Genomic DNA, 26,781 nt, shown 5'->3' with positions numbered 1-26,781 from the left:
GGAATGTAGCGCCATGAAGCGATCGACTTCTTTGCATTCAGTGGAAGTCCTAAAGCAATAAGAGCTAAAAGAAGTTCTAACTATGCACGTGCTCACCTTGTTTCTGGCTCGTTTTTGGCTGCTTTGTGCACGAATATGCTGGTTCTTCCTTTTCGCTCTCTTGATTTGCACGTGAGCTCTCCCTTGGGCGTTTCGCTATTGAAGAACGTGTTGCGTAACATATTTGGGCAGTATGCAAAACGCAAGCCAAGTTAATTTGTTGTAAGCAGTGAGCCACAAGCTCTGTAAGACATTATGTCATGTTAATTTCTGGCCTTGTAATTTCGTAAACAACCTTGGCAAAGCTTCTGGCGTTCCCACATGAACCTAGCATAGATCTCTAGCTCTGTTACAGTGTGGCAAGCACTTCTCATTCTAGTAGCCTCCCATGAAAAAGAGTGAGTGCTGAATTTAAAATACTGGGAAACAGTATATGCAAGGAATGGTGCGATGGCACTGTATGGAGCCTTGTATGTTGCCTCAGCTCACTTGTACTAACTCGTGCTAGAATTTGTGTTCACTGCGCTGAATTTTTATTTATCTCTCGGATAGTTGTACCTAGGGATATTTGTTACTGCGTCTGTTTCACTGATTTTGTTGCCAGGAATTTAGTGCGGTTATCTACAATCTCGAATTTTTAACTTGGACGCTGTTTACATTATTGACTGCGGGTGTCATGACGATCCGTAAACCCCCAAATTTCAGCCCAGTCAGACCGCAGTTTTTCAATACATGGATCTTATGGGAAATTTTGCAACTCGTAAGATCAGAAAGCTCTGACAGCTACAGAAACTATGTGGAAATAAGGGATAATTGCTGACTTAGCACGAGATTATCATTGGCCGCATCCTTTCTAAAAGCAGTACTAAAACTGGTTGTCAGCACTTACGTACCTTTGGAAGCTCGAGGCAGGCTCTTGCATGTGCCTGGATAGCGATTAAGGAAGCAATATTTCTTGATGCGTTCCTGCAAAATGGGAAGAGGTAGTTTGATCCGCATGTAAAAGGATAGGACCAGCTTGTTTACTTCGTAGCAGTTTTTATTTCTGAGACCCTGACAGCACCCCCACCCCTAAAGGGCTTCAAATTTGTCTCATCTGTTCATAGAGGGCTACCGCATTGTGGAAAAATATCTTTATCTGCCGGCATGCTTACTCAAGCATGTTCAGCCTCATATAATTCCAGCTCCAAACATACAGTAGCATGAGTAGCCGTTCAAATGGGCGTTTTTTCAAATGAACGTATCATGAGCTTGTATGTTGCTGCAAGTACACAGTATCCACCTGTACATTACTAGAGGCTTGCACGTTTGGATGCCAGCTTAAATAAAAGGTCCTTACCGCTAAAGGCAGTTTTAATGCCAGTTCTGCAGTCTCCACGGCTGCATCGAAAGTCCTTCTGAAGTGGCCAGGAACCTATAATAATAAGAGGCAATTAGACTGAGGCACCGTGTCACACAGTACCCAAGGGCATCTGTCAGTCAAAGCATTGATATGAGAGCCTTGCAGGTTGAAGCAGCAATACTAGCACCTTTGCGTTCCAACGGAAGTGGTGGTGACTTTATAGGTAGAAAAGCACTGTGTGTAGAGAGAAGACATGGAGATAAACCTCTTTGCTGACAGATGGATTTTTGCTGGCATGTTTATAATTGCAGACATATTGTTCTGCTGAAGTCAAGAGCTGTTCTGCAAAATAAGGTGAACACATAGAAAGCACCAAAGCCTGTGTGGCCACCTTAGTTCGTAAAATCCTGTAGTACAATCAGTTCTCTGTGATTCAAACTTGAAGGGGGCCAAAAAATTTTAAATTAACGAGAGCCTTATTGATACACTTGATGTTGATGGGACCAAATCGTGAGTTTGCATTAAATGAGTTTGAAGTATAGAGTGCCAGCTGTAATTACCAGCTAGCCCAACAAGAAGCTATTGTTTTGAGAGCAAAAGAAATGCAAAGTAAGAGTACGGAAAAAAAATGATATGGTGGTCATGAATTTTGAGGTAGGTCTTCAGATCTGATATATAAGCTAAAGTTTTTACAAGAAGCACATATCTTGACACTTTTGCGAGGGGCAGGCCAACATCCATGATGCTTTCCAGAGTCAGCAGTGTTTGAGTAACTTTCTGCATTTGGAACGAGTGATAGGTTCTCTTGTAATATACGTGAATACAGGCGAGCAACCTTCGTCAGCAAGAGCAACTGGAATGTGGGCATCGGAATCACTTGCCTTGTTTTTCGCAGGGCCATCGTGATTGCAAGCCAGACGGAAAGCCATACAGTTACTGTCTCGGACCCATGCCCGTGTAACCTTTTGGTCCAGAAAAGTCATATGGTAGTGAGTCTATAGTTATGAGAAAGAAAAAAGGAAAAGTTAAAGTCCATGAGCAGACCGAACCACTGGTTGACGCTTATTTCAAAAAATGGCTTTGCAAATACATAACGGTTATGAATGCATCAGTGCCTTAAAATATGCAAAAACCTGTCTCTTTCACAAACTATCAGAACGAAGTAGAAATGACAGTGGTGAGAATTGAAAGTATGCACTTGCCAATAAATTTTTAGTTTCAGCACAGACTTTTGATATTGAGCCATTTCTGAATGCATTAATTTAGCTCAACCCAGAAACGTTGCGCCATGCTGCTGCTAGTGGCAACAGCCCTGAATGACAGCGTGCACTCAATGCAGTCTACTGAAGAATGAAACGTTTATACTGAAAACAAAAACAGCCCTGCACATATCTTAGAGATTTGGAGAGGGCTTTACTCCTGAGTCTAGCTTATGCCAGTTCATGTCAGTTCCCATTTTACATAAAAATGATGTGGAGTTAAACAGATGCATATCATATCCACAGTTCACATGACAAGACTTTTCGTATGTCAGAGGGATGTGGCTATTGTTTATGATGTAATGTGCCGGGTGCCAAAATGCGACTGTTTTATGACGTTAGGTATGCTTACGGGGAGTCCAGGTCCTCTTTCTCGCCACTCATAAACACCCAAGTCAGGATCATCATCAATCATTGCGGGCCACCTGGTGTTAACAAGAGAAATTAATCCTTCAAGGCACATAGCATCAGTCCTGAAACATCTTTTCAACAGTCATTCCTAGCTCATGACTGCCCACTGTGTGATCATGACTGCGAGGACAGTGAGCAGAAAGCCAGAAATTGAATCAAAATGGGTCCATTGGTGTGAAACTTGGCTGGCTGTTCTTCTGGACTTCTTCGGAACAGTAGCAAGACGTCATCAGTATGACAATGTGACCCGAGTGTGTTGGAGCTAAATTGCAAAAGTGTAGCTCGTCATATACATTTTTTGAATGGAATATAATCATGTCTCATTGGATACATTCTTCGACCATCTCTACATGCAATATAGTCATGCGAGCCTCTCAAATGTACTCTTCTGTTTCATGTGATTTGAAGAAATAAACTGGCTTTTCTTAATACAACTTTTTCCCTGGCAAAACGACTGCCCTGTTGACCAAATATTTAGGGGAATCCCCCAAGGTGGAGAAGATTTTGTAATAAGGAAGTAATTACTCATTGACGTCCACCCGAGCGCAGCCATACGGCCACAAAGGAAAGCTATACAGCTTTCACAGAAACTTCGTAGTTAAAATATTTGGTCAACACTGTTCCCACTTCGAGTTATAGATCAATTCGCTCTCGCCCTACCATAAGCTTGCCGTCCCGGTTAGCTCAATTGGTAGAGCGACTGCTCCGGTGTAGCGGTGGTCCCGGGTTTGAACCCCGGACCAGGACGAATTTTTCTTTAACTACAAAGTTTCTGTGAAAGCTGTATAGCTTTCCTTTGTGGCCATATGGCTGCGCTCGAGTGGACGTCAATGAGTAATTACTCCCTTATTACGACTGCCCTGTTCTCAGTTCCCATGGACGAGAATAAATTCTTACGTTCTGCAAGAAAAGCTTGTCATATTGAGTGGAACTAACTCACAAAGTTGCTCTGTCACGTGAAATTTGATTGATCAGTCAATGCTGATGATTCAATTAATGATCAGGCAGTAAAGCTTCTCAGCCAGAATAAATGTGCTAACAATACCTTAAAGTAGAATGTAGCATAGCAAACAGTATTTATAATTTGTGAAGGTAGTGATTAATAAGCGTTCACCATATTGCCGTTTGGTTGTGCTTATATCATTCTTACCATGGGTATGTGTTCACCCTGGCCCAGACAACAGAACCCACAAAGTACTTCGCCTCCACCAACTCTTCGTCAGGCAGATCTTCTTCTTCTGCTTCACAGCTGTTGTGCTTTGGATCTGAAAACAAGCACTACTTGAGACTTAAGAGCAGAAAGCACGCCTGGCTTATGCGTCCCGGTGTGATCTTGAATGCTCAGATTGATCATGGAACTGCTATACTGATACTCCCTCTTAAACCACATGCCAAGTTTACCTTACCATGCTTGTGTTTGCTTTAGTGATTCGTGTTAGGCAAAACAAAAGTCATTAGGCACGTACGGCATACTATTTCAAGAGCTAATCATCAAAGCAAGCATGCAAGTTGAATTTAATGTTGTTTCTCGTAAGCTCAGCACAAACACGCATACCTTTGTTCATAGAGCAATACCACTTGTCAGGTAGCTCGCTCGGGTCAATGACGTCAGCAAGGTAACGCCACTTGCTGCAGTCTGGGTGATCGCACTGCGCCCATGTACCTTCCGTAGTGTTGATTCTGGTTTCAAGGAGCTGTAGCATTTCTTGGCTAAGAGGCAAGCTTACGCCCGTGTCCTCAGTTAGCTTCTTCGCTTGCTCCTCTGCACCTAGACGAAAATGAAATAGAACGCAGGAGGTTATCTCAGCCTGATGGCCCTATTGTACAGAAAGGTAAAATTAAAGAAGTGCTGAATGTAAATTAGAAATGAAAATGAAATAGACGAAAATGAAATAGAACGCAGGAGGTTATCTCAGCCTGATGGCCCTATTGTACAGAAAGGTAAAATTAAAGAAGTGCTGAATGTAAATTAAAACTAATTGCTCCATTTGAAGCTGTTCACTACTCAGATGTCCCTAATGTCATTTCGTATCATTTTATTATAATGCATGGTGGACCACAGCTAAAGTAGGCATGCTTTTCTCCTCAGAAAAAGAGACTGAGAGAGATTTTGGTGGTTACAAGCGAGGTGGACCTGATAATTCAGTCTACTCCAGGTGAGGGTGAAAAAAAAAGGTGAAACTGAATTCAGTCATGCATAAAACTATCACACCCACAAACACAGAGGATTTCCAAAGGATTAAGGGTAAGTTAGTAGGGATTTTGTCCCTCGCGCAGCCGTGAATGTGAACAACTAAAGTTCCAAATCTATATTCTGGGCGAGGTGCACAGAGATCTCTCCCACCTAAATGCCATATTGAGTTTTGAGCAGATGTACAACATTTAAGAAAAATATTCACTTTAAGTGCGGCCAGTGTTCCCGTTCTCGCATAATGCGAGCCAGGGCAACATACGCGGGGTACTAATAATCATTAAAACCTAAAAATCAGTAACTGTTCATTGAACACCCTTGCAAGCTACTGTTCACAGTGAGTGTGCAGCATATATTTTTAATTTCTTACTATTGCTGTAAACGAGCTTCTTAGGCTTAAGCTTTCCGGTGGCAGACGAGCGACTTTTTTTCTTCACTGGGGCTCCAGGTACAGACGGGACACTCTTGGAAGCTACTTGCGGCGTTGCTTGCTCCATGTCGTCGTCGTCGCCCCTGAAAAGTTTGAAGCATTCGAGCGTTGTCTGAAACTGAGAACAGATCAAAAGACAGCCGCAACAAGCCAGTCGAACTCTTCGACGACTATCCATTACCTGACGGCGGGCTCCTCCTGCTCAGCTCCTTCCATGGATGAACTCGTCGTTTCTGTTGGAAAAACGCTCGAACTGTTGATGTTGGAGAAAAGAACTTACGCACAGCTAGTGACTTAAAACTTTAAGAAGTCTGAACGACTCTTCTTCCAGATAATTTGCGACAAATATCCTGCAGCCGTTCGAGACGCGGCCAGCACGAACGACGGTCTAACGGTTTCTGTCGTACAGTACAGTCTGCTGAACACTCCATGCGTAAAGTTCATTAGTCTAAATCAACGTTATGCGAACGTTAAATGTTTCACGTATGCGTTTATTACGCAAGTTTTCACTCGCGTTTAGCTTTCAAACGCATGTTTGCAGGGAAAAAAGTTATACGAGAACGTTTGTTGTCGTCTGCTACAGCTTTCGCGCGCCAGACGCGCGCGTAGCCGTTGGTTCGAAACTGTCTTGTTGAGTCGTTTGTTCAAAATGAGAATGCATGCCTTAATGCAATAAGCCTGAAATATATTCTCGCATGTCATTTTAGGTATACGACAAGCAGTTGCACGTAAAATATACCATAAAACTGGTTGGCTTCCTTGCACACTTGTAGAGCGCGCCTTATTAACGCAAACCGGAAGTTGACTGGCATTGATGGGGTTGACAGTTTGTGAAAAACAGTCACCCTCGGAACAAATTAAAGGCTCGCGTAATCATTATCATGATTTATGTTGCACAAAAGACTGCGTGACGAGTGGATCAATGGTCGTTTTATCAATTAGGTCGGCGACAGGCGGCGCGGCCGGCAGCCAACCTCGCGATGGTAAATCGCAGTGTGGGCTGCCATTTGCAGTTATGCTGGAGCTGCTGAGCTTGTTACCAGGCGCACGTATCGGAGAGCCTTTAAGGCGCTATTTGGCTCGGTGGTGACCGCACACAGCTGCAGCGAAGCCGTTTTCAGGTAAAACTGGTTGATTACGGTCATCTTTAGCGTGCTGCACGCGGCGGAAGAGAGCCCCGCCCGCCCAGCTCTGTTGCTGGTCCGTAGCGCCGTGGGCGCCTCGGAGTAAGATGGCGTCTGTGTACCCTCGTTCCTAGCGCGCGTCGCGTGTAAACAACACCACGTGGGACTGGGCGCGACGGCTCAACGTTGCGACAACGTAATTTGATTTTTCTCCCCCCGAATAGGCGCACCACGTAGCGGGCCCAGCAAATCTGCGAGGATGGAGACGGCAGTAGCTGTGCCAGGCATTCATGTGGACATGTCGTCCAAGCGGGCCGCTGCGGCGGCCGTCTTCCAGCGATGTCGATCGGTGAGTGTCGATCGGCCCAAGACGCTGAAGCCCACGAACGGCGCCGAGTCCGGCGCCGTGCTCAAAAGGCCCCTGGCCCACGAGGAACCCGCCAGCAATCAGAACAAGCCGCCGGTGCCGGCGGGCAAAGGCGTATACGGCAAGCGGCGGCAGTCCTTCGGCGCCGTGTCAGACCATAAGTACCCGTTCAAGAGACGGCGCCGAGACCTGTTCACTCCGCCGACCAAGTTCCTGCTCGGAGGCAACATAAACGACCCGCTGAACCTGGCCAGTTTCGCCGATGACGAGGTGAACAAGCGCGCGAATGCTGTGACTCCCAAGTCGTCGCCAGTGCCCACGCCACGGCACAGGACTCAGGTGGAGGTTCTAATTCCACCCAACATCAACGACCCGCTGAACCTCAACACTGGCGAGGACATTGAGTTCAAGCTCGTGTCACCGGGGGCGCGCAAGCGAAAGCGCCGCTACAAACGAAAGTCACGGAGCGAGGACGATCCCGCTGCCGACTCCAGCGCCACGACCACTGAAGACGCTTCCTCGTCAGCCGCGATTCCGTCAACCGGGGTGACTGCAGCGGTGACCGGAGTCGCCGAGAGCACTTCGTCTGCGACCGACTCAACAATGCCACCCGCGACCCCATCTCCAGCTACCCCCTCGACGACCTCGCGCAAGACTTCCAGCGGTAACAACGCTGGTGCGCCCGCTGCATCGACGTCTTCCGCGACACCGTCTACCGCCGCCGCCGCCTCCGGGGCACCAGCCGCGGACAAGATTGTCTCTCCCGTCGTGCCTCAGGGTTCTCCGGTGAAGTTCTCGCGCCGCAAGTCCGCGGGTGAGTCGCGGCGCTCGACCAACGCCGCACGTTCGGCCGCATCCAAGCAGGTCCACTTCCGGCCCAAAGACGCGCACTTCCAGTACGGCAACTACAACCGGTACTACGGCTACCGCAACGGCGGCGGTCAGGAGGACCCGCGGCTCAAGGCCATGAAGGCCGAGTGGTTCCGCGGCCGAGACGTGCTCGACATCGGCTGCAACGTGGGCCACCTGACTCTGTCGCTGGCGCGCGACTTCGAGCCGCGCAAGGTGATCGGCCTCGACATCGACGGCGGCCTGATCCGCGCGGCGCGACGCAACGTGCGCCACTACCTGACCGCCGCGCTGGCGGGCGAGATGCGCTTCCCGGTGTCCATGGCCATCTGTCACGGCCCCATCGCGGCCGCCGCGCTCCCCGGGCGGCAGGCCGAGTCCGTGGCCTTCCCCAACAACGTCTTCTTCGTCGAGGTGAGCCGACGCTGTCCCCAGTCCCTTCCCTCAGTTGCTCTCCGTACCTTGTCAGAACGTATACCGACTAGCCCAGCTGAGCGTCTTGGTTTAGTTCATGGCTGTGCCTAGAGTTCTGTCCTTACGGAACACCAGCTGCAGCTAGAGTTCCGTCCACGGCTAACAAAAATTGATCTCGGTTATGTTCACATGAAACTGTGATCGTCAAGTTCCCCAATAACAAAAAACCAAACCTGACAAAATTAAAACCACGCAGCAGCAAATATTTGTATGTTTTGTGATGCTATGCACTGGTATGTCTGAACAGAACTCTAACACCGGTAATATTGTTCCGTCTGGGGGAATTCTGGTAAAAAAATTCTGATAAGGCATTCTGATGACAAAAAAAAAATCACTCTTGGAGTTATCTCAAGAAATAAGAACTCTGTGACGGCCAACCGAACCTGACTAAACCAAACCTAATCGCTTTAGATGGAAGAAAGGGTATCAAAACGAACCATACAGAAATATACCACCGTACATGCTGTGGTGTTATCTACTGGTGCTAGTATGATCAAAACCTGATGGTACATTTGGCACTAGGCATTGGTCCAAAAAGGAAACGATAGGTCAGGTATGGATGGAACTCTGTCGAGAATCATGTCGCTCCATCTGGACAGATTGCTAGACTCCATATGAAAAAAAAAAAAAGAAGAGCAGCAGAATGTGGGAAAAAGGGCCAGATATGGCCCTTGAAGTGATAAGATTTTTTTTTTATCGGTGCCTTTTGGTGTCGGTCCAGAAAATTTGGTTGGTCGCTGAGAGTTCGTCGAGGTATTTCCATAGGTGGCGCCAGCTACCCTAGTGATTTCAATGTCATGGCTAGGACTCGGGTATTGCGTCCGCCCGCTACAAAGGGTTATGCCACAATGTAATCCATCCTGGAGCGAAGCAACCACACAGCGAGCAATATGCCAGGCCGCCAACATTATTACATAGCTTAATTTCACAGTAATTTCGTAGCTGTTTGAGAAGCTAGGAGCTTTGTCAGCACTAAATTTGAGACAAATGTCACTTGTCTGCCATTTTCGTGATTTAGCATTTGCAGAGATACCGCGGGCTCCTTTAGTCACTTAGATGGCTTTTGAGTGGGTTGTAGTTGTCACCGAGTGCATTATGAAAAGTTGTGTGGGTATTCCCTCTGACCTTAGTGCTTAAAAAGTATAGTGCAAAGAATGTGACAACGCACAAGACTTCACATCTATTTGGACTTATGTCTGGATAGCGTTCTGACAGCTTTAAATTAAGCCCAAGATAAGACATAGTCACACAGGTGAGCTCAAAAATACGCATAGAGGTAGGTTGTGACATACTGGTTGAATGTACTGGACAAATGACAGCATTAGCAGTGTTTCATGAAACTGCAGATGTGGTACAGTGCGCATCAGCCTTGAGTAGATTGCTTGAGTGGCTTGTTGAGAACAGTCGTGACCATTCGGCTTTTAGCTGTGTGTGGCATTCTTATCTGCTTGTGTGAACAGAGAGACTAAGCGGTTTGCTCTCTGTGGATGCTCTGTAGTGAGACCTGCTATGCACAGACAGCAGCGTTGGGTGGTGCTGTTTGTAAAGGGACAAATATTTTTTGTATCTGGTGTATTAAAGCCAGAAAGTGAAGTGTTTGCAGTCGGTATACAAAATATAATTTGCATGTGGCATCCGAAATATTTATTTTTTTTAGCATTGTGGACAGTGCATTTAAAGCAACCGTACTGACTGCTGGAATGACTAGACTGAGCTAACAACATCGTGCGTAGCTGGCTGTTTGGAGGTGCTTCCTACACCCGCATTAGATAGCATCTTGTTGGCTCACTGCCAGAAAGGTACCTTGTTGTGAGGCGTCTTATCTGGCTTGCAGACAGTTGCAGGAGGCATGAGAAGTCTAGGCTTAACACAGGACATCCCTCGCTTGTATTAAGCAACATCTGTAAGAGTTTTGCAGTTGGTATGTTGATATGAGAGGTTATTTCAATTAATTGTTAGTTAAACACATTGGACGTACAATCTGTGGCACAACACTAGTTAGCTGGTGTTCGTTGGGCTAGTGCAAGTGTACTGAAAGGCTCTTTAAGTGGCACTGCTTATTCTTCCTATAACTTCTACATTATGAGGCTTTCTTCTTGTAAACAAAATATGGAAGGTTGGGCTTGCTCAGGCGTCTCATCAGCTTGTGACTGTAAGGTTAGGGATGTGAAAGGAAATTGAACACTGTTGATTTGACGATGCGTTTCTTTTTTCTGTGACTAATTTATTGTCAGGCCTCCGAAGTAAAATATGGTCCTTTGTGCCCATGAAAAGGTGAACATTTTGTAAAATCTGATAACCAGCATGAAAAATGATAACGTCTAGACCGCACTGTCGACCTGAGCCCATTCGGGAGATGCACAGTGCTTAGTCAAGATAGTTGCTGTCTCAGATTCCTTGAGACTTGCATTCAGCTGTTGGGTATCGCGGTTTTGTGTTCAACTTATTTGAAGTATCGCAGATCATGACGTCTTTGCCTCAAGTATGGCTTTATTGATACGGCGTACCACATTCCAACTGCAGAAAGCGTCACTTTGGCTGCACTTTCGCTCAATCCAGAGGCACAATTTTTAGTCGAGCTTATGTTCATAGGTGCATTTTTTTTGTGTGTGTTTGGGGAACAGTTGCCAGAAAGCTGCAAATCACATTTCGGTAATTTGTGTGTTATACCTCTGTTCTTCTCCTTCGAGGCGTCACTGGCAAGTGCCCCTTGAGTGTGGAACAGAAGTGCAGTGGTTTTCCCTCACTGAAGTTCCGGCTGCAAATATCAAACTAGCTAAACAGCTGTGCTTGTCGCTGAACATCTGTTCTCGTAGAGAATGGCTGTGACTTATATAAAAAAAATCTTCCCCTCTTTTTCTTTCTTTCTTTATTTACTGCATTTTGTTCTCTTTATGTTCCTCTCTATGTTGCTGCTCAAACATTTGAGAAGTATGAGCGAGCTCCTGGAACAAACCTTCCTTTTTTTTTTATTGCTTTTCATTTATTCAGCTGTCTTGCTTCTTGAGCAGCTGCTTGCTTTCTCGTTTTAAAATATTTTTTTTCTTGGAGTTGGCGACTCTCATGATATTTTTTGTTGTCAGACTTGTAGCTGGCCTAGGTAGCAGAGGGTGGTATATTTTTCTTCTTGGACTTGTCTCTGCATTCTCCTTTCTTCTTTTTTTCCTTTTTTTTTTTTTTACTGTGTTGAAATTGGGGAAGTGTGGTGCAAGGTGGCTAGATCCTTTATGAAGTGGGTGATGATATGGGTCTGCAAATTTGTCTGAAAGGTGAAAGAGGCGGGCACTGAAAGCGCTCAATGCAAGTCTTTCAAACAGCTTTTGTATGCTTACCGCTTTTTTCAGAGTGCCCCTGAAACAGTTTGCACCAAGGCTAAGAAAAGTGACACAGTGATATTGAATCGCCCATCATCCTGCCTCAAAAAATTTCGGTCTAGCTTGTGCAGCACCAGAAATATAATGAATTAAAGGGTCCCTGCAGTGGTTTTTGCCGAGGGCAAGAAAAGCTGAAATACTGATAGGTACTGAATCACCCATTATCCTCTCGCTAAAATTTTCTGTGTCGCACTCTGTGTCACAGCATGTCACACTGTGGTTGCTGGACTTGATTGCGAGAGTGGAGCGGGGATTTCGAATTTTGCATGCTTTATTTAAGGGCGAGTAAGAAAAAGCTGTGTAAATGGTAGCTTGTTGCAAACATTTCAGCAGGCTGTTTTTCAAGGTCATCTAGGTACTTCTTTTAAATTGATACTTTTTTCCGAAGCTAATATTTAAGAAGTCCACTGTTTAGTCGTAAACAATTTAGGCCGCCGCGGTGGCTCAGTGGCTATGGTGCTCGGCTGCTGGCCCGAAAGACGCGGGTTTGATCCCGGCCGCGGCGGCTGAATTTCTTTGGAGGAGAAATTCTAGAGGCTCGTGTACTGTGCGATGTCAGTGCACGTTAAAGAACCCCAGGTGGTCGAAATTTCTGGAGCCCTCCACTACAACGTCTCTCATAGCCTTAGTCACTTTGGGACGTTAAACCCCATAAACCAACCAACCAACCATTTAAGCCGTCATGATGGCTCAGTGGTTATGGTGCTCGGCTGCTGACCTGAAAGATGCGGGTTTGATCCCGGCTGCGGTGGTCGCATTTCATGGTCAGAATTATCCAGAGCCTCTCACTGCAGTGTCCCTCATAAGCTTTGGACATTCAATGCCATAAAACCAAACCATAACTAATAGCTAACTTTGCAAAAGAAAAAATACTGCAGACAAGGCCACATGACTCTCCAACAGCACCGAATTGTTTTTTCTTGCCTAGGACACAGTTTTTTTTTTTTAAGCGTGGATACATTTAGCTACTGGTGGCCAACCACATCTATGGTGTTAGCTTGTGTTGCTTCATACTCTCAAAAATGGCACTTTCTGGCACCATTTTCTTTAAATGTTTATTTGGCCACCACAGGGTCGTCACGGCCATTAGTGAGGGAGAAGTGATGGTAGCATCACCGAGCTTCCGGCACAGAAGTGCGCTGAATTGTCAACTTGTGACTTCAAAGTTTTAAGTTCACAGGCTGGCCATGGTGGAAGTGCTTGCCACACAATGCAGGGAGGTGCTTTCACAACAATGGCTTTGCTACAAAGCACTTTTAATGGCACCAAATCCATTCTTTTCACCTCCTACCTCTGTTTGTCTAGCCCTTGCTATCATTTGTAGCAGTGTGCCAACGAAACTCTGCTGTTGGCTGGTGTGCTTCTATGAGAGACAAGGAGAGCATTTTCACTACCACATCTTAAATATAAAGAAATTACACACACTGTACCGCATTGCAATCGTACACTATGGCTGATGCATTGATGTCGTTGCACATACTGCAGTTCGCACGTCCCTGTGGCTTGTATCGTGCAGTCTTTGGCAGGATGAATGGAAAAGCCTCGGAGATGGGTCAGGAATAATAATTGAAAAAAGCACCATTGACAAGAGGTGGTTTTGGGGCCTTCTTTTGCTTCTTCGTGGTGTCCTTAGACAAGGAATGGCGTGTACTGCGATGCCCATGCCTCACAGTGCGTGCGTGCGTGCAGGGCAACTACATAGTGGAGAACGAGGCCCAGCTGGAGGCGCAGCGGGAGGAGTTTGACATGATCCTCTGCCTGAGCCTGACCAAGTGGGTGCACCTGAACTGGGGGGACGAAGGGGTGCGACTCCTCTTCAAGCGCATGCACCGCCAGCTGCGGCCGGGAGGGCGCATGCTCCTCGAGGCCCAGCCCTTCCACTCCTACGCCAAGAAGAAGAAGCTCACGGTCAGTGCGTCACTCTCTCTCTCTCTCTCTCTGCTGGTGCTGGTGCTTCAGCCTGATGGAGGGGGGATTCCTGTTTGTCTTGATAATGGTGGTCCTGTTACACAGGTAGTTTGATCTGCCGCTGAGCACGTGACGGTTGACTTCAACGGCAGGTGGGCAGTGTTGCACGGCGGTGTTATCTATTAGCTTTCTGCGAAAGCTAGACTCAGCCTTTCTTAAAGAGGCATTGAGGACAATTCCACCCACTGTTTGTTTTTGGTAAAATTCAATTGTTTCGCTCTGTTTAGATGTGTTGATGTTAATTTGGCAGAAGGAGAAGTATTTATTATTGTTTTTTTTTTTTCACACCACTTAGTTTTTTTTTTAATTTGTGACATTGATGACTGTGTCAAGAAGGTCATAGAGTTAGTGATCACTGGCTGGAAGTGGACGGCGTTGTGGCCTTATCTGCAAGCAGACAAGTATTTTGTCACTGCAGATTGCTGCTTGTGAAAACAGCCAGTTCTAATCCTCAGAATACGGCTTTAATTTGTCTTCAGTGTCCTTGCAAAATTCCTTTAAGGTCAGATATGTGGATGTTAACTGTACTTCTTTTCTTGTTCGAAACGTGTTCACCCTCAAAGGATCTCCTTTAATGCATTGAGTTGAAGACCACAAATAAACCATGACCAATGGCGGAAAGCATATGGTGCCGTGTTGGATTACCTCGTGTATGTGTGCAGCTATAATGTATGCAAAGTGCACAATGCACTGCAGATTGGCAGAATGCTTACTAAGAGGTGAAAAAGTACAATGAGGATAGACTCATATTTGTTTCTTTACAAGCTTTGCTCAAAATTGTGCGGCGACCTGGAAGCTGAATACACTGTCAGCAAAAAGACCAGACTCCTGATTGCTGTTTAGTTGAGTAATAGTTCTAAAGCAAATTTATTATTTTTTTCCTTTTCTTTACTTACGGGGGGACGAGGGCCTTAAAACTAACTTTTTTTGTTTATGGCTAGAATCTCATGAAATTTTGCACACAGATGTGTTTTTCTCTTCTGATTCCAAATATGTAGTCAGAATTGAGCTGGTGGTCTTAGATCTTACAAAGTCTAGAATATAATTAGGTAATTTCTTACGCAGCTTTAATGAACTTTCTCATTGCATTTTGCTGCTTTTAGTTACATGAATTGATAGCCAGAGAGTTTCCATACCTGATGACATTCTTCGTTTTCTCTAAAGGCACGTCATCCTGATATACTGTGTCGAGAGTAAAAGGTTGCAGTATTTGACACTGCAACTCGTTAAGCTAATTGTAAATTGCTATTAATACGTGGCCTAAACAAAAAAAAGTAAGAATGTCATCGGGCATGGGAATTTGCTGGCTATCAATTCATGTAATTAAAAACAACAAATAGCAACGAGAAAGTTCATTAAAGCTGCGTAAGAAATTACCTGATTACACTCTACAATTCAAGATAACTTTTGATCTAAGACTACCAGCTCAATTACGACTGCGTTTTTGAAATCAGAAGAGAAAAATACATCTGTATACAACATTTCATGAGATTCTAGCCACAAATAAAAAGGTCAGTTTTAAGACCCTCGTCGACCCTTAAGCAGCAGTTAAAACTGCCTATGTTTGACGCACATAAGCCCGCAGAAAAGGGGCCAAAGAGCGTGAGGTTTTTGGGTGGAAGGAACTATACTCAGTTTCACAAATCAGCTGCAGCATTGTCAGAGCTAATGCTCTTGTTTGTGCTGCCTACATCCGCGATCAAAAAGTAGTGTGTTCCTTGTGATGAACGTAAAATAATAAATGCTTTGCCTGCAGGCTTTATTAATGGTACATTTGCCATGAGTTTGATTGAATGCGCTCTTTTTGCTGACGACACGCTGCCGCTTTCTCGCTCCTTAAACCACTCGGCCACCAAACAAGTGCGGAGTAACGTGCCTCACTTTATTTTTGCATGCTGTCTACTTCTGTACCGTTCACAGCGTTGCACCTGATGCATGAAATGGAGTATAATTAAGTCCAGGTGGGACTTCGGATAGTGCTGATTCTTGGAAAATGTCGGGGACGTCCTTTCTCCCACCTAACAAGCCTCTGTGGTGTCTCCATTCTTTCACTGTGTGCGGTCAGGGGATTTGATGAAGAGAGTGGAGTGCCTTATCTTTTGTGTCAACACGTCCAACCTGTGGTTTGTTGTTGTAGAGGCAAGGCTGGCCTGTCACGGCTGTCTCTATCTTGAGGGTCATCTCTGCGGGGTCAGGGATGGCTGCAAAAATATGCATGCAGGCACAAAGCCAGGAGGAGAGATTAGTTACCGAGGTACTTTGGTTTGGGCTACTCAGTGCCTGTGCTGTCCTGTGTTGTTTGTTCTTTGTCCTTTGTGCCAAAACTTTCCATTTAGGGTTGGTAATTGTAACCTGTCTACACACATTATTCAGTTAATTTTTCCGGCTTGCTCGGGGCTTTGTTTTCTTGTTTCTGCATAAATTGTGTATAGATGAAATTTCTGTTGAGGGGCGAATTAATGGCAGGATGCCTGTTTACTTTTTGGAACAACTGTTTATCAACTAGGCAAACAAGGGAAGGGGAATGAGGGGCTCGTTATAAATATGACAGAAGCCAACAGCCACAGAAACCAAGGGGCACAGGGGATTTTTAATTAATTTATTTTATTTTGTGGTGTTGATCAATTTAGAATATTACTGAATATTTTATCGCTTAAAGCTAATTGACTAGAAAAGCAGAAGAAAAAACAGCCACATGCCGCCGGTGGGATCCGAACCCATGACCTCCGAATTACGCGTCCGGTGCTCTACCTCTGAGCTACGGCAACGGCTGTCAAATGTTCTGCTTTCGGGGGTATTTATGTTTACAAGTAACCTAACAAGTAACCTAACCTCGCAACTAGGTTAAGTTGCGAGTGATTACATGTGTGTGTACAGTCAAGAGCCCATCTTGCCCCTGTCTGCTTCGCCTTCCTCACCGGGGTTGTCAGACAATTGCTTTTTTCAGCTGTATGCACGTGCTGCACATCGGGAGGTTTGCTAACAATTGTACCAGCACTTGGTTTGTTTGTGTAATGGTGGCCACAAGTGCGCGGCAGTGGGTACCTACTTAGTTTTTGCTTGAGCAGAGAGCCTTTAGTGTTTGTCAGAGACTACCAAGGAGTAAAAAATCTGGCCACAGACACAGGGAAAGAGGAATTTTAAAACAACGGGGGCCCTATTAAAGGCACTGCACCTACTAGCATTCACTAGCTGCTTTAGTTTGGACCTGAAGTGGATAGCCTTTTGAGGTCCGTGTTGCTTTGATCATATGAACTTGTATCTGTTTTACTAATCTTCACCTTAACGGTAGTTCAGGGACATCGCATAAGATATTTGCATTTTTTTTGTGTGTGTGTCAGGTTTTAATAGATTTTTATCTCGGATGATCTTTGGAATCACTAAATTATTCACAATCTGAAGTATCACTCTTCAGAAGCATGTGCTATGAATTCTTCGGGTTTCCCGTTATTGTTTTTTCCCAGTCTTCACTGCGACTAACGTCAGTTTCAACCTTGATTGTGTGAAACCTTCTGGCTTATATAGCGAGCATCTCTGCTGTGATACACAATGCTTGGTTCAGACATAGATTGAAGCTTATTTGTGGCCACATTGTGATGCCTGCAGCCTGGCCCTTACATAGTGACCTGTGATTTGCTCGGTAGCAAGCTAACCCTCTTGAGTTCTCATATTGTCGCTGCACAGAAGGGAGAATTTTTGAAGCTTCAGTGGGGGAAAAAAAAATTGCGACAATGGTCACATAATTCTCGGGGCAGGAAGTGACACCCCAGACTTCTAGCAGTGACAACTTTACATTTTGATGCATCTATATTGCGTCTGTCGCCGCCTCTAGACACCTTCGGGGAAACATATAACCACCAGCTAGAGGACCTCTGTCAGGTTGCGTGCAGACAGATGTGTAGAATGGCACAAAACTCGACGTAGAGGCATCAACAACTTCTAGGGATCTCACATTGCCAACACATAATGTAATCAGGCATCTCTGTGAATTTTTGTTTGCAGTGTGCTACATTTGTCTGGGTTTTTTTTTTGTTGTTGTTGTTGTTGTTGTCTTGTGGAAGTTTGTGGAAGTTTGTGCAAAAAACATTACAGGTCCACACAGTCCAATGGCACTTCTAAATACAGCTGGCAGTAATATTTCATTGTTTTGCAGTTTTCAGCTGTAATTTCGTTATGTATGCAGTAGTCATGTAGTGAGACTTTAGAGGCTATAGAAAGACCTGTTTGCTTGCAGTCAAATGACACACAACACATTAGCAGCTGCTCTTCAGTGGTGTCCGAAGTCGACTGCCTTCTTGGGTGCAGGGATGACCGAAAACATGGCGTCGCCGTGGCGACTCAGTGGTTGTGGTGCTCGGCTGCTGACCCGAAAGATGCGGGTTCGATCCCGGCCGTGGTGGTCGAATTTCAATGGAGGTGAAATTCAAGAGCCCGTGTACTGTGCGATGTTAGTGCATGTTATAGAACCCCAGGTGGTTGAAATTTCCGGAGCCCTTTACTACGGCGTCCCTCATAGCCTGTTTCGCTTTGGGACGTTAAACCCCAATAAACCAAACCAAATTGGAAACATGGCAGTGGGAAAGAGGGTAGAGTGCTCCCTGCGAAGCAGAGGCAAGGAACGCACGCATCCATTCTGGGGTCTGGCATAGGTGTCAGGTGTGGGCTATAGTCCTTCCGTACACAAAAGGTTTTTATGAGCATTCAGTAGACTGTGGTTCATATGGTGGCTGGTTTTGAAGGAAGCCAGTATATCATGCACCATGTCAGCTATGGAAAAATACTTGCTCAGTGCTTGATGTTACGTAATGAAAGAAACTTGGATGGTAAATGCATCAACTTCTTTTTGATAGCAAAAATAGAAAAAATAGAAAGTGGCATCTGATTAATCAGTGCACTACAACAAAGCTTTTAATTGATATGTGGTGGTCAACCATGTCCTTTCATGGTCTCTTGGGTATAGGCTTAATATAGGACTCAGCCACTCAGTTTGACGTTATAGGTTTTTTAAAAAATTATTTTAACTCTAGACATATACGACTTGAGTGCCAGGGAAATGACCCAAAGTGAATTGGTTGAATTTTCGCTGTGCTTCCGCTAATGCAATGTCATATTAAGAATTTATCGAGTCCATGAGGGATGATGAGTTTCATCAACATCAGTATACAGGCAAAGGTCCCAGAGGCAGGAGGTTGTAATGAGACCCTCGATAAATTTATGCTAAACTAAATTACAAATAAGCAAGCAGCAACACAGACATGTAGTGATACGATAGTAACAGAGCTGTTAATATGCATAGAAAAATGTTACATGTGATGCAAATGAAGCAGGTAGATTATCACGGCGAAAAACAAACATGCAGAACTGAAATAGCCATTGTTATATATAGGGGTTGAACTTTTCAGCCGGAGAAATTCTAGAGGACCGTGTACTGTGCGATGTCAGTGCACGTTATAGAACCCCAGGTGGTCGAAATTTCCGGAGCCCTCCACTACGGCGTCTCTCATAGCCTTAGTCGCTTTGGGACGTTAAACCCCGTAAACCACAAACCAAACCAGTTTTTACTGCAAAGCTCTATTACTACACGTCTCCCAAGGTCAATCATGATGCGTTTTTGACCTTGAGGCTCTGGAGCGCAGGTAAACCACGTGGCTCGCCAAGCAGAGACACACCTGCGAGCACTCGCCGGCTCCGCCGCTGTGATAGCACGTGATTACGAAAGGGCAGGCTAGGAGAGGTGCAGCTACGAAAGCTAGCTGGATTCGCCGCTGTGATACCATGCGATTACGAAAGGGCAGGCTAGGAGAGGTGCAGCTACGAAAACTAGCTGGCTTCGCCGCTGTGATACCACACGATTACGAAAGAGCAGGCTAGGAGAGCTGCAGCTACAAAAGCTAGCTGGCTTCACCGCTGTGATACCACGCGATTACGAAAGGGCAGGCTAGGAGAGCTGCAGCTACGAAAGCTAGCTGGCTTCGCCGCTGTGATACCACGCGATTACGAAAGGGCAGGCTAGGAGAGGTGCAGCTACGAAAGCTAGCTGGATTCGCCGCTGTGATACCACGCGATTACGAAAGGGCAGGCTAGGAGAGGTGCAGCTACGAAAACTAGCTGGCTTCGCCGCTGTGATACCACACGATAACGAAAGGGCAGGCTAGGAGAGCTGCAGCTACGAAAGCTAGCTGGCTTCACCACTGTGATACCACGCGATTACGAAAGGGCAGGCTAGGAGAGGTGCAGCTACGAAAGCCAGCTGGCTTCGCCGCTGAGATACCGCGCGATTACGAAAGGGCAGGCTAGGAGAGCTGCAGCTACGAAAGCTAGCTGGCTTCACCACTGTGATACCACGCGATTACGAAAGGGCAGGCTAGGAGAGGTGCAGCTACAAAAGCCAGCTGGCTTCGCCGCTGTGATACCACGCGATTACGAAGGGGCAGGCTAGGAGAGGTGCAGCTACAAAAGCCAGCTGGCTTCGCCGCTGTGATACCACGCGATTACGAAAGGGCAGGCTAGGAGAGGTGCAGCTACGAAAACTAGCTGGCTTCGCCGCTGTGATACCACGCGATTACGAAAGGGCAGGCTAGGAGAGCTGCAGCTACGAAAGCTAGCTGGCTTCACCGCTGTGATACCACGCGATTACGAAAGGGCAGACTAGGAGAGCTGCAGCTACAAAAGCCAGCTGGCTTCGCCGCTGAGATACCACGCAATTACGAAAGGGCAGGCTAGGAGAGGTGCAGCTATGAAAGCTAGCTGGCTTCGCCGCTGTGATACCACGCGATTACGAAAGGGCAGGCTAGGAGAGGTGCAGCTACAAAAGCCAGCTGGCTTCGCCGCTGTGATACCACGCGATTACGAAAGGGCAGGCTAGGAGAGGTGCAGCTACAAAAGACAGCTGGCTTCGCCGCTGTGATACCACGCGGTTACAAAAGGGCAGGCTAGGAGAGGTGCAGCTACGAAAGCTAGCTGGCTTCGCCGTTGTGATACCACATGACTAGGAGAGGGAGTAACAGCTCCTACGTCGGTGGTTTCTCCTTGAGTTTCGCCATGAATGAGGCACGTGCCGGACTGATTGTGTCAACTCTTCGGTGTTGCTGTCAAGCTGCGTCCGGTCATCCAGTCAATATAGCTCGCCGAGAAGGTGTACTGCAGAGGACACGAGCTAAACTAGGTGCTGAAACCAAGGAGCAACGTGAAGGTAGACTTTTGAAGCAACGGAACAGAGCTTTCGCTCTGTATAACTAGGTTGATAAGAGTTAAACCTGACCAAATTTTTATCTTTGGAAACTAGGCTTTGAAGAGTTAAACCTCACCAAATTTTTATCTTTGGATACTAGGTTTTGAAGAGTTAAACCTCAGCAAATTTTATCTTGGGAGAATTCTGCGGACTTTTTCTGGTTCTTATTACAGAACACAGTTTTTCATTTTTTTTTTCCGGCAATTATTTTTCCGTCCAGATGAGTTACTGACCTTTTTCTGTGATATAATATGGCACCTAAGTGCGGTCAGAAGTCACTTGTATGTTTATCTCTGCTTTTCTACCAGCTCATGCATTCGACTTGCAAATTGTTGACGTATAACTGGTCGTATTTACAGCTGCGCTTGTTCAAGGGTATGTTATTGCCACTACGGACGATAACAGAAGTTAAAAATTTAAAGGGAATTTGACTTACTAAAGGCGGGATGTCGTATTAGCGCTCATATATTTCACTGGGGTCAACCAGAGGGCGACGGGGCATCGCATGGTCTGCGTGTTGGCTGCAGCGATGGTACTACTGCGTAACAGTGACAATATCGAGGGCAAGACACTTTTTTGTGACATTTTTGCATGGCCTTGCGCCAGTGTCCTTATAGATAGTGGAGGAGCTTAATAAAGTAACTGGCATAATGGGGAACAGCACTGCGCTAGCTTATGACGCTTGGCGAGGAGGGCCGTGAAGCCTCTCGGTATGCAGAGACTTGTAAGATAGTGGAGCTAATGCCTCAAAACGCTCAGCTGCACTGCCGAAGGTGCCACCATCGCCTGTCTTGCTGGCATGCATGATTAATTTCCGCTTTGTTGCGGGAAATTCCTACTCACTAGCGAGTTAGCTGTTGTGGCCATGTCATGAATACAGACCTTTTTCGGTTAAAACCGAATTTCGTGAATTGAATTCGACATACCTTTTCCTTCTTTTTTTGGTTAAACTGAAACGGCCATCCCCTAGTTATATATGATATTGGACAAATGCAAAAAAATGCAGCGCAGAGAAAAAAATTCAAATATTCATTAATAAAAGGTTGTAAAATAAAATTTTTCAGAGTTTCATTTTAGACTAGGACGTGGATGATTCTAAACTCAGGGGTAGAATATTCCATTAGAAATACAGATGTAATGGGAATTCTGTTTTCTGTAACTAGTAAAAAATGGGGTAGCAAAAAAATTTTGTGAGTTGCTAACCTAGTGTTGTTAATATTCTGCATGCAAAAAACCACTGTAGAGATGTTTTTATGTTTGCATATTTTCATCGTGGCAATAAAATGGAAAAATCTGCTTTTGCTACTTTGGATGTGTCCTGGGGTTTTATTTTGTTCTTTTTTGTTTGGATTCGTGGTTTTCTATGACTGTGCATCTCCTGCTTTGAAATGGTTCCTCAACCAATTCTCTTGGGCACAATTGCTGTGTGTTTGTAGAGCATGTGAAACTAGCTGTGAGCAATGCTGACAGGTGTTGCAACAATGCTTGAGCAGTCAGAAGTGCCATAGCGGACTGTTCTGAATTGATTCAGCTGTGGTCTTTCAGTGGGCATCTGAACATTGGCTACAAGGAACATTGCCTCTTTGATATTAGTAAAGGGCTGTCATTAACAGGGAGGCAAGTTTTTGTTGGTGCCACCGTATTAGCCTTGTAGTGGTGATCACTCATACACTCACATGTCCAGTGGAGGAATGAGAGTTCTGCATTGTTTGGTCAAGCTCTGCGTTGCAGCGAGGTAACTGGTGTTTCTGCGCTTGCTTTTTTGTTGATTCATGGTTCCCTGCTTTGTTTTATTGTTTGTGTGAAATCTGCATTGACAGCATGCTCTGTTTTGCAGGAGACGACATACAAGAACTACCATGCAATCAGCCTCCGGCCTGAACAGTTCAACGAGTACCTGCTCTCACCAGAAGTTGGTTTTGCAACGTGCGAGCTTGTTGACACACCTTCCCATGCCTCCAAAGGTTGGTTTGCCTTGTTTAATTATGTCGTAAGGAAGAAAGAGGGTCAGAGACCGAAAAAATGCCATTTAATTGTACATAAGAGAAGGCTTTGTGCACTTATGTAATAAGTTATGCAGACCTGTGAGTCGGCCTAGTTGGTTTTTCATACTCGACTTCCTTGTTGCACTACAGTAGCCGACCGATATTTCGGACTCCAACAATTCGGACTAGCGCGATGTTTCGGACTTCACTGAGGAACCGTCGCGCACCTCATAGGAACGTGTACATTTTCACAACCGATATTTCGGACTTTGTGGGGTCTAAAAGTTCGAATTTTCGGACTAAAATAGACGCCAACAATATTGTGGTGATCGTATTTCAATCGAAAGTTTGTTGCATTCGGAGGCGCTCGCTTCCGCTCTTTTCTTCCCATGGGTTACCTCGGTTTTCGCGAAAGTCATTGCCCCATGCAAACTGACTGTTCTTGCTTCGCGCAGCGAGTGCGTTCATTCGCGACATGACCGCGGCCGCATCGCACTATCTGGTATCATATGATGTAATAGGGTGCGGACATGAAGAAAGCACAGCTATGACTCAGATAGAGTTTTATATTATCTCTAGTAGGCGGAACATAGGTAGCGGCGATTTTCGTAATTTTGAAAGCCGGTTTTTCGCAGAAAAGTCTTTTTTTTTTTTTTAAGTTCACGGATTTTTCGGACTATTCGATTATTCGGACAATTTTTCGGGTCCCGCCTGGTCCGAAAAATCGGTCAGCAACTGTACCACCCTGTATTTTCCTATTTGATATTGCCACTTCACAGCCGGGAAAAATAATTTGTTTCTGAACTGGTAACTTCAAAACTATGACTCAATTTCTATGATAGGCACGATGATAATTTTACCCTTATTGCATTTCGTGATATCGAGGAAAACCATTGGCATGCATTTTAGCAAGTTCTCTGCAGTAAGCATTCTCAAAAGCCCACGTCAAACATGTTGCATGATATATTACATAACTGCACAAGGACTTGTTGTAAATGAAATTAAATGGCATATTATGAATTGGTTCACAAAACTATGTGTTCCTCAAACGATTCATAGTTGCGACTTTATTTAGGCACACCCCCTTTTCTTTGGAGCTTGGTTTCACTCGCGCTTCTGCTCCAAAAAATCATGTTGGAAGCAAAACTGGGAAATTTTCGTTAGCTATGATGATTCTTCAGTAACAGTGAGGCAAAGTAGGAATTGTGCATGCTATGTTTTATTGACACTGGCAGGTTTTCATCTGCGCTCTTCTTACCCTGCCTGAGGCGTGCGATTTCTTCACTCCTGTGTGATCACTTGTAGTTTGCTTGGGGTTGGAAACTTGGAAAACATGCGCAAGGCTGTTTGGGCCACAAATTTTTACGTGTCTTCAACTGACAGCGCTGCCATCACGAGCTGTGTTTGAAAGACCACGACACTTGGAGTGAGTTGAAGATGCAGATGGCAAATGAGCCGTGTGTGCACGAGAGCACAACTTGTCATCTTTCTGTAAAATTCAGAAAGCTGCACACTATTTGACATCTGTGTAGAACTATTAATTTTGCATTTTAGTATATATTTACGATGCAGAGAAAACAATTCTTGAGCCTAGTGAGACACTCAGAAATGTGAAGAAAAGTTCTGAAGTGGCAGCTTCAGTACCCTGTAACTGAAGTTCTGTGAAAGGCAGGATGATCATTTTACCCTTATTGCGTTCCTTGGATGTCAAGAAAACCCAATGGCATGCATTTTAGCTAGCTGTTGGCGACAAACTTTCTTGAAAGCGCTTCACAAAAAAACTTGCATAACGACAACTTAAGTTTAGGTTTATAGGGGTTTAACATCCCAAAGCGACTCAGGCTATGAGAGACGCGACAACATAAGTGCTTAAGGAATTATTTTACATGAAATTCAATGAAATATTTATAACTGGCGTGCAAAAATACGTGTTCCCTGAAGATTGCATAATTGTGACTACTTTAATAAAAAAAATTTTTTCAAAGCCAGGCTCCCACCGGTCTTAGAAAAAGAAATTTTTTCCTGAAGATTGCATAATTGTGACTACTTTAACTTTAATTAATAAAAAGATTTTTTCAAGGCAAGGCTCTTCCTGGTCTTAGAAAAAAAAAATTTGCCAATGAAGTCACTATTATGAAATCTTCAAGGAAAACTTATTTTTGTGCGCCGATTTCAAATATATCATTATTACAGGGTTTAAAAGTTGCCACTTCATACATTATTAATTAATTAATATTATTAAGACTATTAATGTTTATTAATGATGGCATCCCCACCCCACTATGCTATACCCTCCTCTGGAGGGCCTTTAGGGGTAATGGGAATAAATAAATAAATGAAAAGTTTGTACTCTTGTTTCTGAAGTGACAACTTCAAGATCCTGTAACTCACCTTCTATGACAGGCAGGTTGATATTTTTACCCTTATTGCATAGCTTGATGTCAAGAGAAACCAATGACTTGCAACCTAGCAAATTCCCTGCAGAATTTCTTTAAAACCATTGGCAAAAAGTTACATAACATATTGCATAAGTGCACAAGGACCTGTTGTACATAAAATTAAATGACATTTTTGGAACGAGCGTGCAAAAATGCATGTTCCCTAAAGATTTCATAATTGTGACTTCATTAATAAAAATTTTCTTCCAAGACCCTCCTCCCCTATTAACATGAAGACCATACCTCCCAGCATCCCTGTTGTGGAAGACTGGTATGGACAGTGTCACTTTCCTCTTTATGCGGTTTAGCCCCGCCGCGGTGGCTCAGTGGTTACGGCGCTCGGCTGCTGACCCGAAAGACGCGGGTTCGATCCCGGCCGCGGCAGCCGAATTTCGATGGAGGCGAAATTCTAGAGGCTCGTGTGCTGTGCGATGTCAGTGCACGTTAAAGAACCCCAGGTGGTCGAAATTTCCGGAGCCCTTCACTACCGCGTCCCTCATAGCCCGAGTTGCTTTGGGACGTTAAACCTTAATAACCAACCAATCTTTATGCGGTTTTGAAGAATTCTGTGGCGTCTATTTACGCGATGGAAGTTTTTATCACGATAAAGCACTGCTGCTTCTGCTCGTACGTGTTGTCATGTTGTTCCACTGGCCTGATTGTTTCGATGTTCTTTGCTCGTGCAGGATTCCAGAGGCCCCTCTATTTATTCACCAAAGCAGGCTCGTTCGACGAGTCTCGATCCCAAGCTAGGAGCAGCTCGGCCCTCAGCGACGGCACGAGTTGTGGGCAGTCTGGTGCGGCCGCCACCGAAGAATCTGCCTGCGAAATGCAGGAGTGACTGCTACCTTGTGTCCTGTCTGGTGTTCGTTTCAGTGCACATCAGCAGACTCTTCCCGGTATTTCTCGCGCACGAGACAGGCCTTGCAAGTGTGCTGCTCATCGTTTCGCAAAAGCAGGACTTTTTGTGTCTCAAAACATTGTTTCAAGATGTTTTTTTTTTTTTCATATTTGTTTGTTTGGTGTTCTTCCCATCATTTGTGTGTTGGCTTCCTGCTGGCTTCGAGTCATTTCATCGAGACTGTCCCTTCTCTTTCTCCATGTGTGCCAGACTACGGACCATCTGCTTTTTTTTTTCCTCGAGTTGCCTCTGGGTCCCATTGTCAAAGAGGCGGCAGCGCGCGGCTTTTTGTTTTGAAGAAATGACCAGCGAAAGCCCTTGCAGAGTTTTAAGAGCAAACTGTGTGCTGGCTAGCAGGTCAAGGAGCTCTTGTAATAATTAAATTTGGCTCAAAAGTA

General features: G+C 45.2%; 2 protein-coding genes across 2 annotated transcripts in view; one reads left to right on the top strand and one right to left on the bottom strand.

The window, feature by feature from the left end:
- The window catches only part of LOC149363566 (uncharacterized), a 14,290-nt gene extending 6,227 nt beyond the window's left edge, over positions 1 to 8,063 (bottom strand). The window contains exons 1-10 of the mRNA XM_089573557.1: positions 6,412 to 8,063; positions 5,854 to 5,905; positions 5,613 to 5,755; positions 4,607 to 4,819; positions 4,202 to 4,316; positions 2,993 to 3,065; positions 2,263 to 2,376; positions 1,379 to 1,453; positions 933 to 1,005; positions 97 to 195 (exon numbers count right to left, since the gene is read on the bottom strand). Of these exons, the coding sequence (XP_089429683.1) occupies positions 97 to 195; positions 933 to 1,005; positions 1,379 to 1,453; positions 2,263 to 2,376; positions 2,993 to 3,065; positions 4,202 to 4,316; positions 4,607 to 4,819; positions 5,613 to 5,755; positions 5,854 to 5,905; positions 6,412 to 6,484 (1,030 nt within the window). The 5' untranslated portion in view covers positions 6,485 to 8,063. The remainder of the gene's footprint in view (positions 1 to 96; positions 196 to 932; positions 1,006 to 1,378; positions 1,454 to 2,262; positions 2,377 to 2,992; positions 3,066 to 4,201; positions 4,317 to 4,606; positions 4,820 to 5,612; positions 5,756 to 5,853; positions 5,906 to 6,411) is intronic.
- Positions 6,636 to 26,781, top strand: LOC149363565 (7SK snRNA methylphosphate capping enzyme-like). Its single transcript, XM_089573559.1, has 5 exons — positions 6,636 to 6,793; positions 7,021 to 8,426; positions 13,550 to 13,768; positions 22,897 to 23,023; positions 26,169 to 26,781. Exons 2-5 carry the CDS (start codon positions 7,056 to 7,058, stop codon positions 26,321 to 26,323), a joined length of 1,872 nt encoding a protein of 623 aa, XP_089429685.1. The 5' UTR covers positions 6,636 to 6,793; positions 7,021 to 7,055; the 3' UTR covers positions 26,324 to 26,781.

The sequence above is a fragment of the Amblyomma mixtum genome, chromosome 2, assembly GCF_055824585.1.
Source record: "Amblyomma mixtum isolate Tamu chromosome 2, ASM5582458v1, whole genome shotgun sequence".
Taxonomy (NCBI): domain Eukaryota; kingdom Metazoa; phylum Arthropoda; class Arachnida; order Ixodida; family Ixodidae; genus Amblyomma; species Amblyomma mixtum.
The sequence above is the reverse complement of the archived record's forward strand: the minus strand, read 5'-3'. Positions and strand labels throughout refer to the sequence as shown.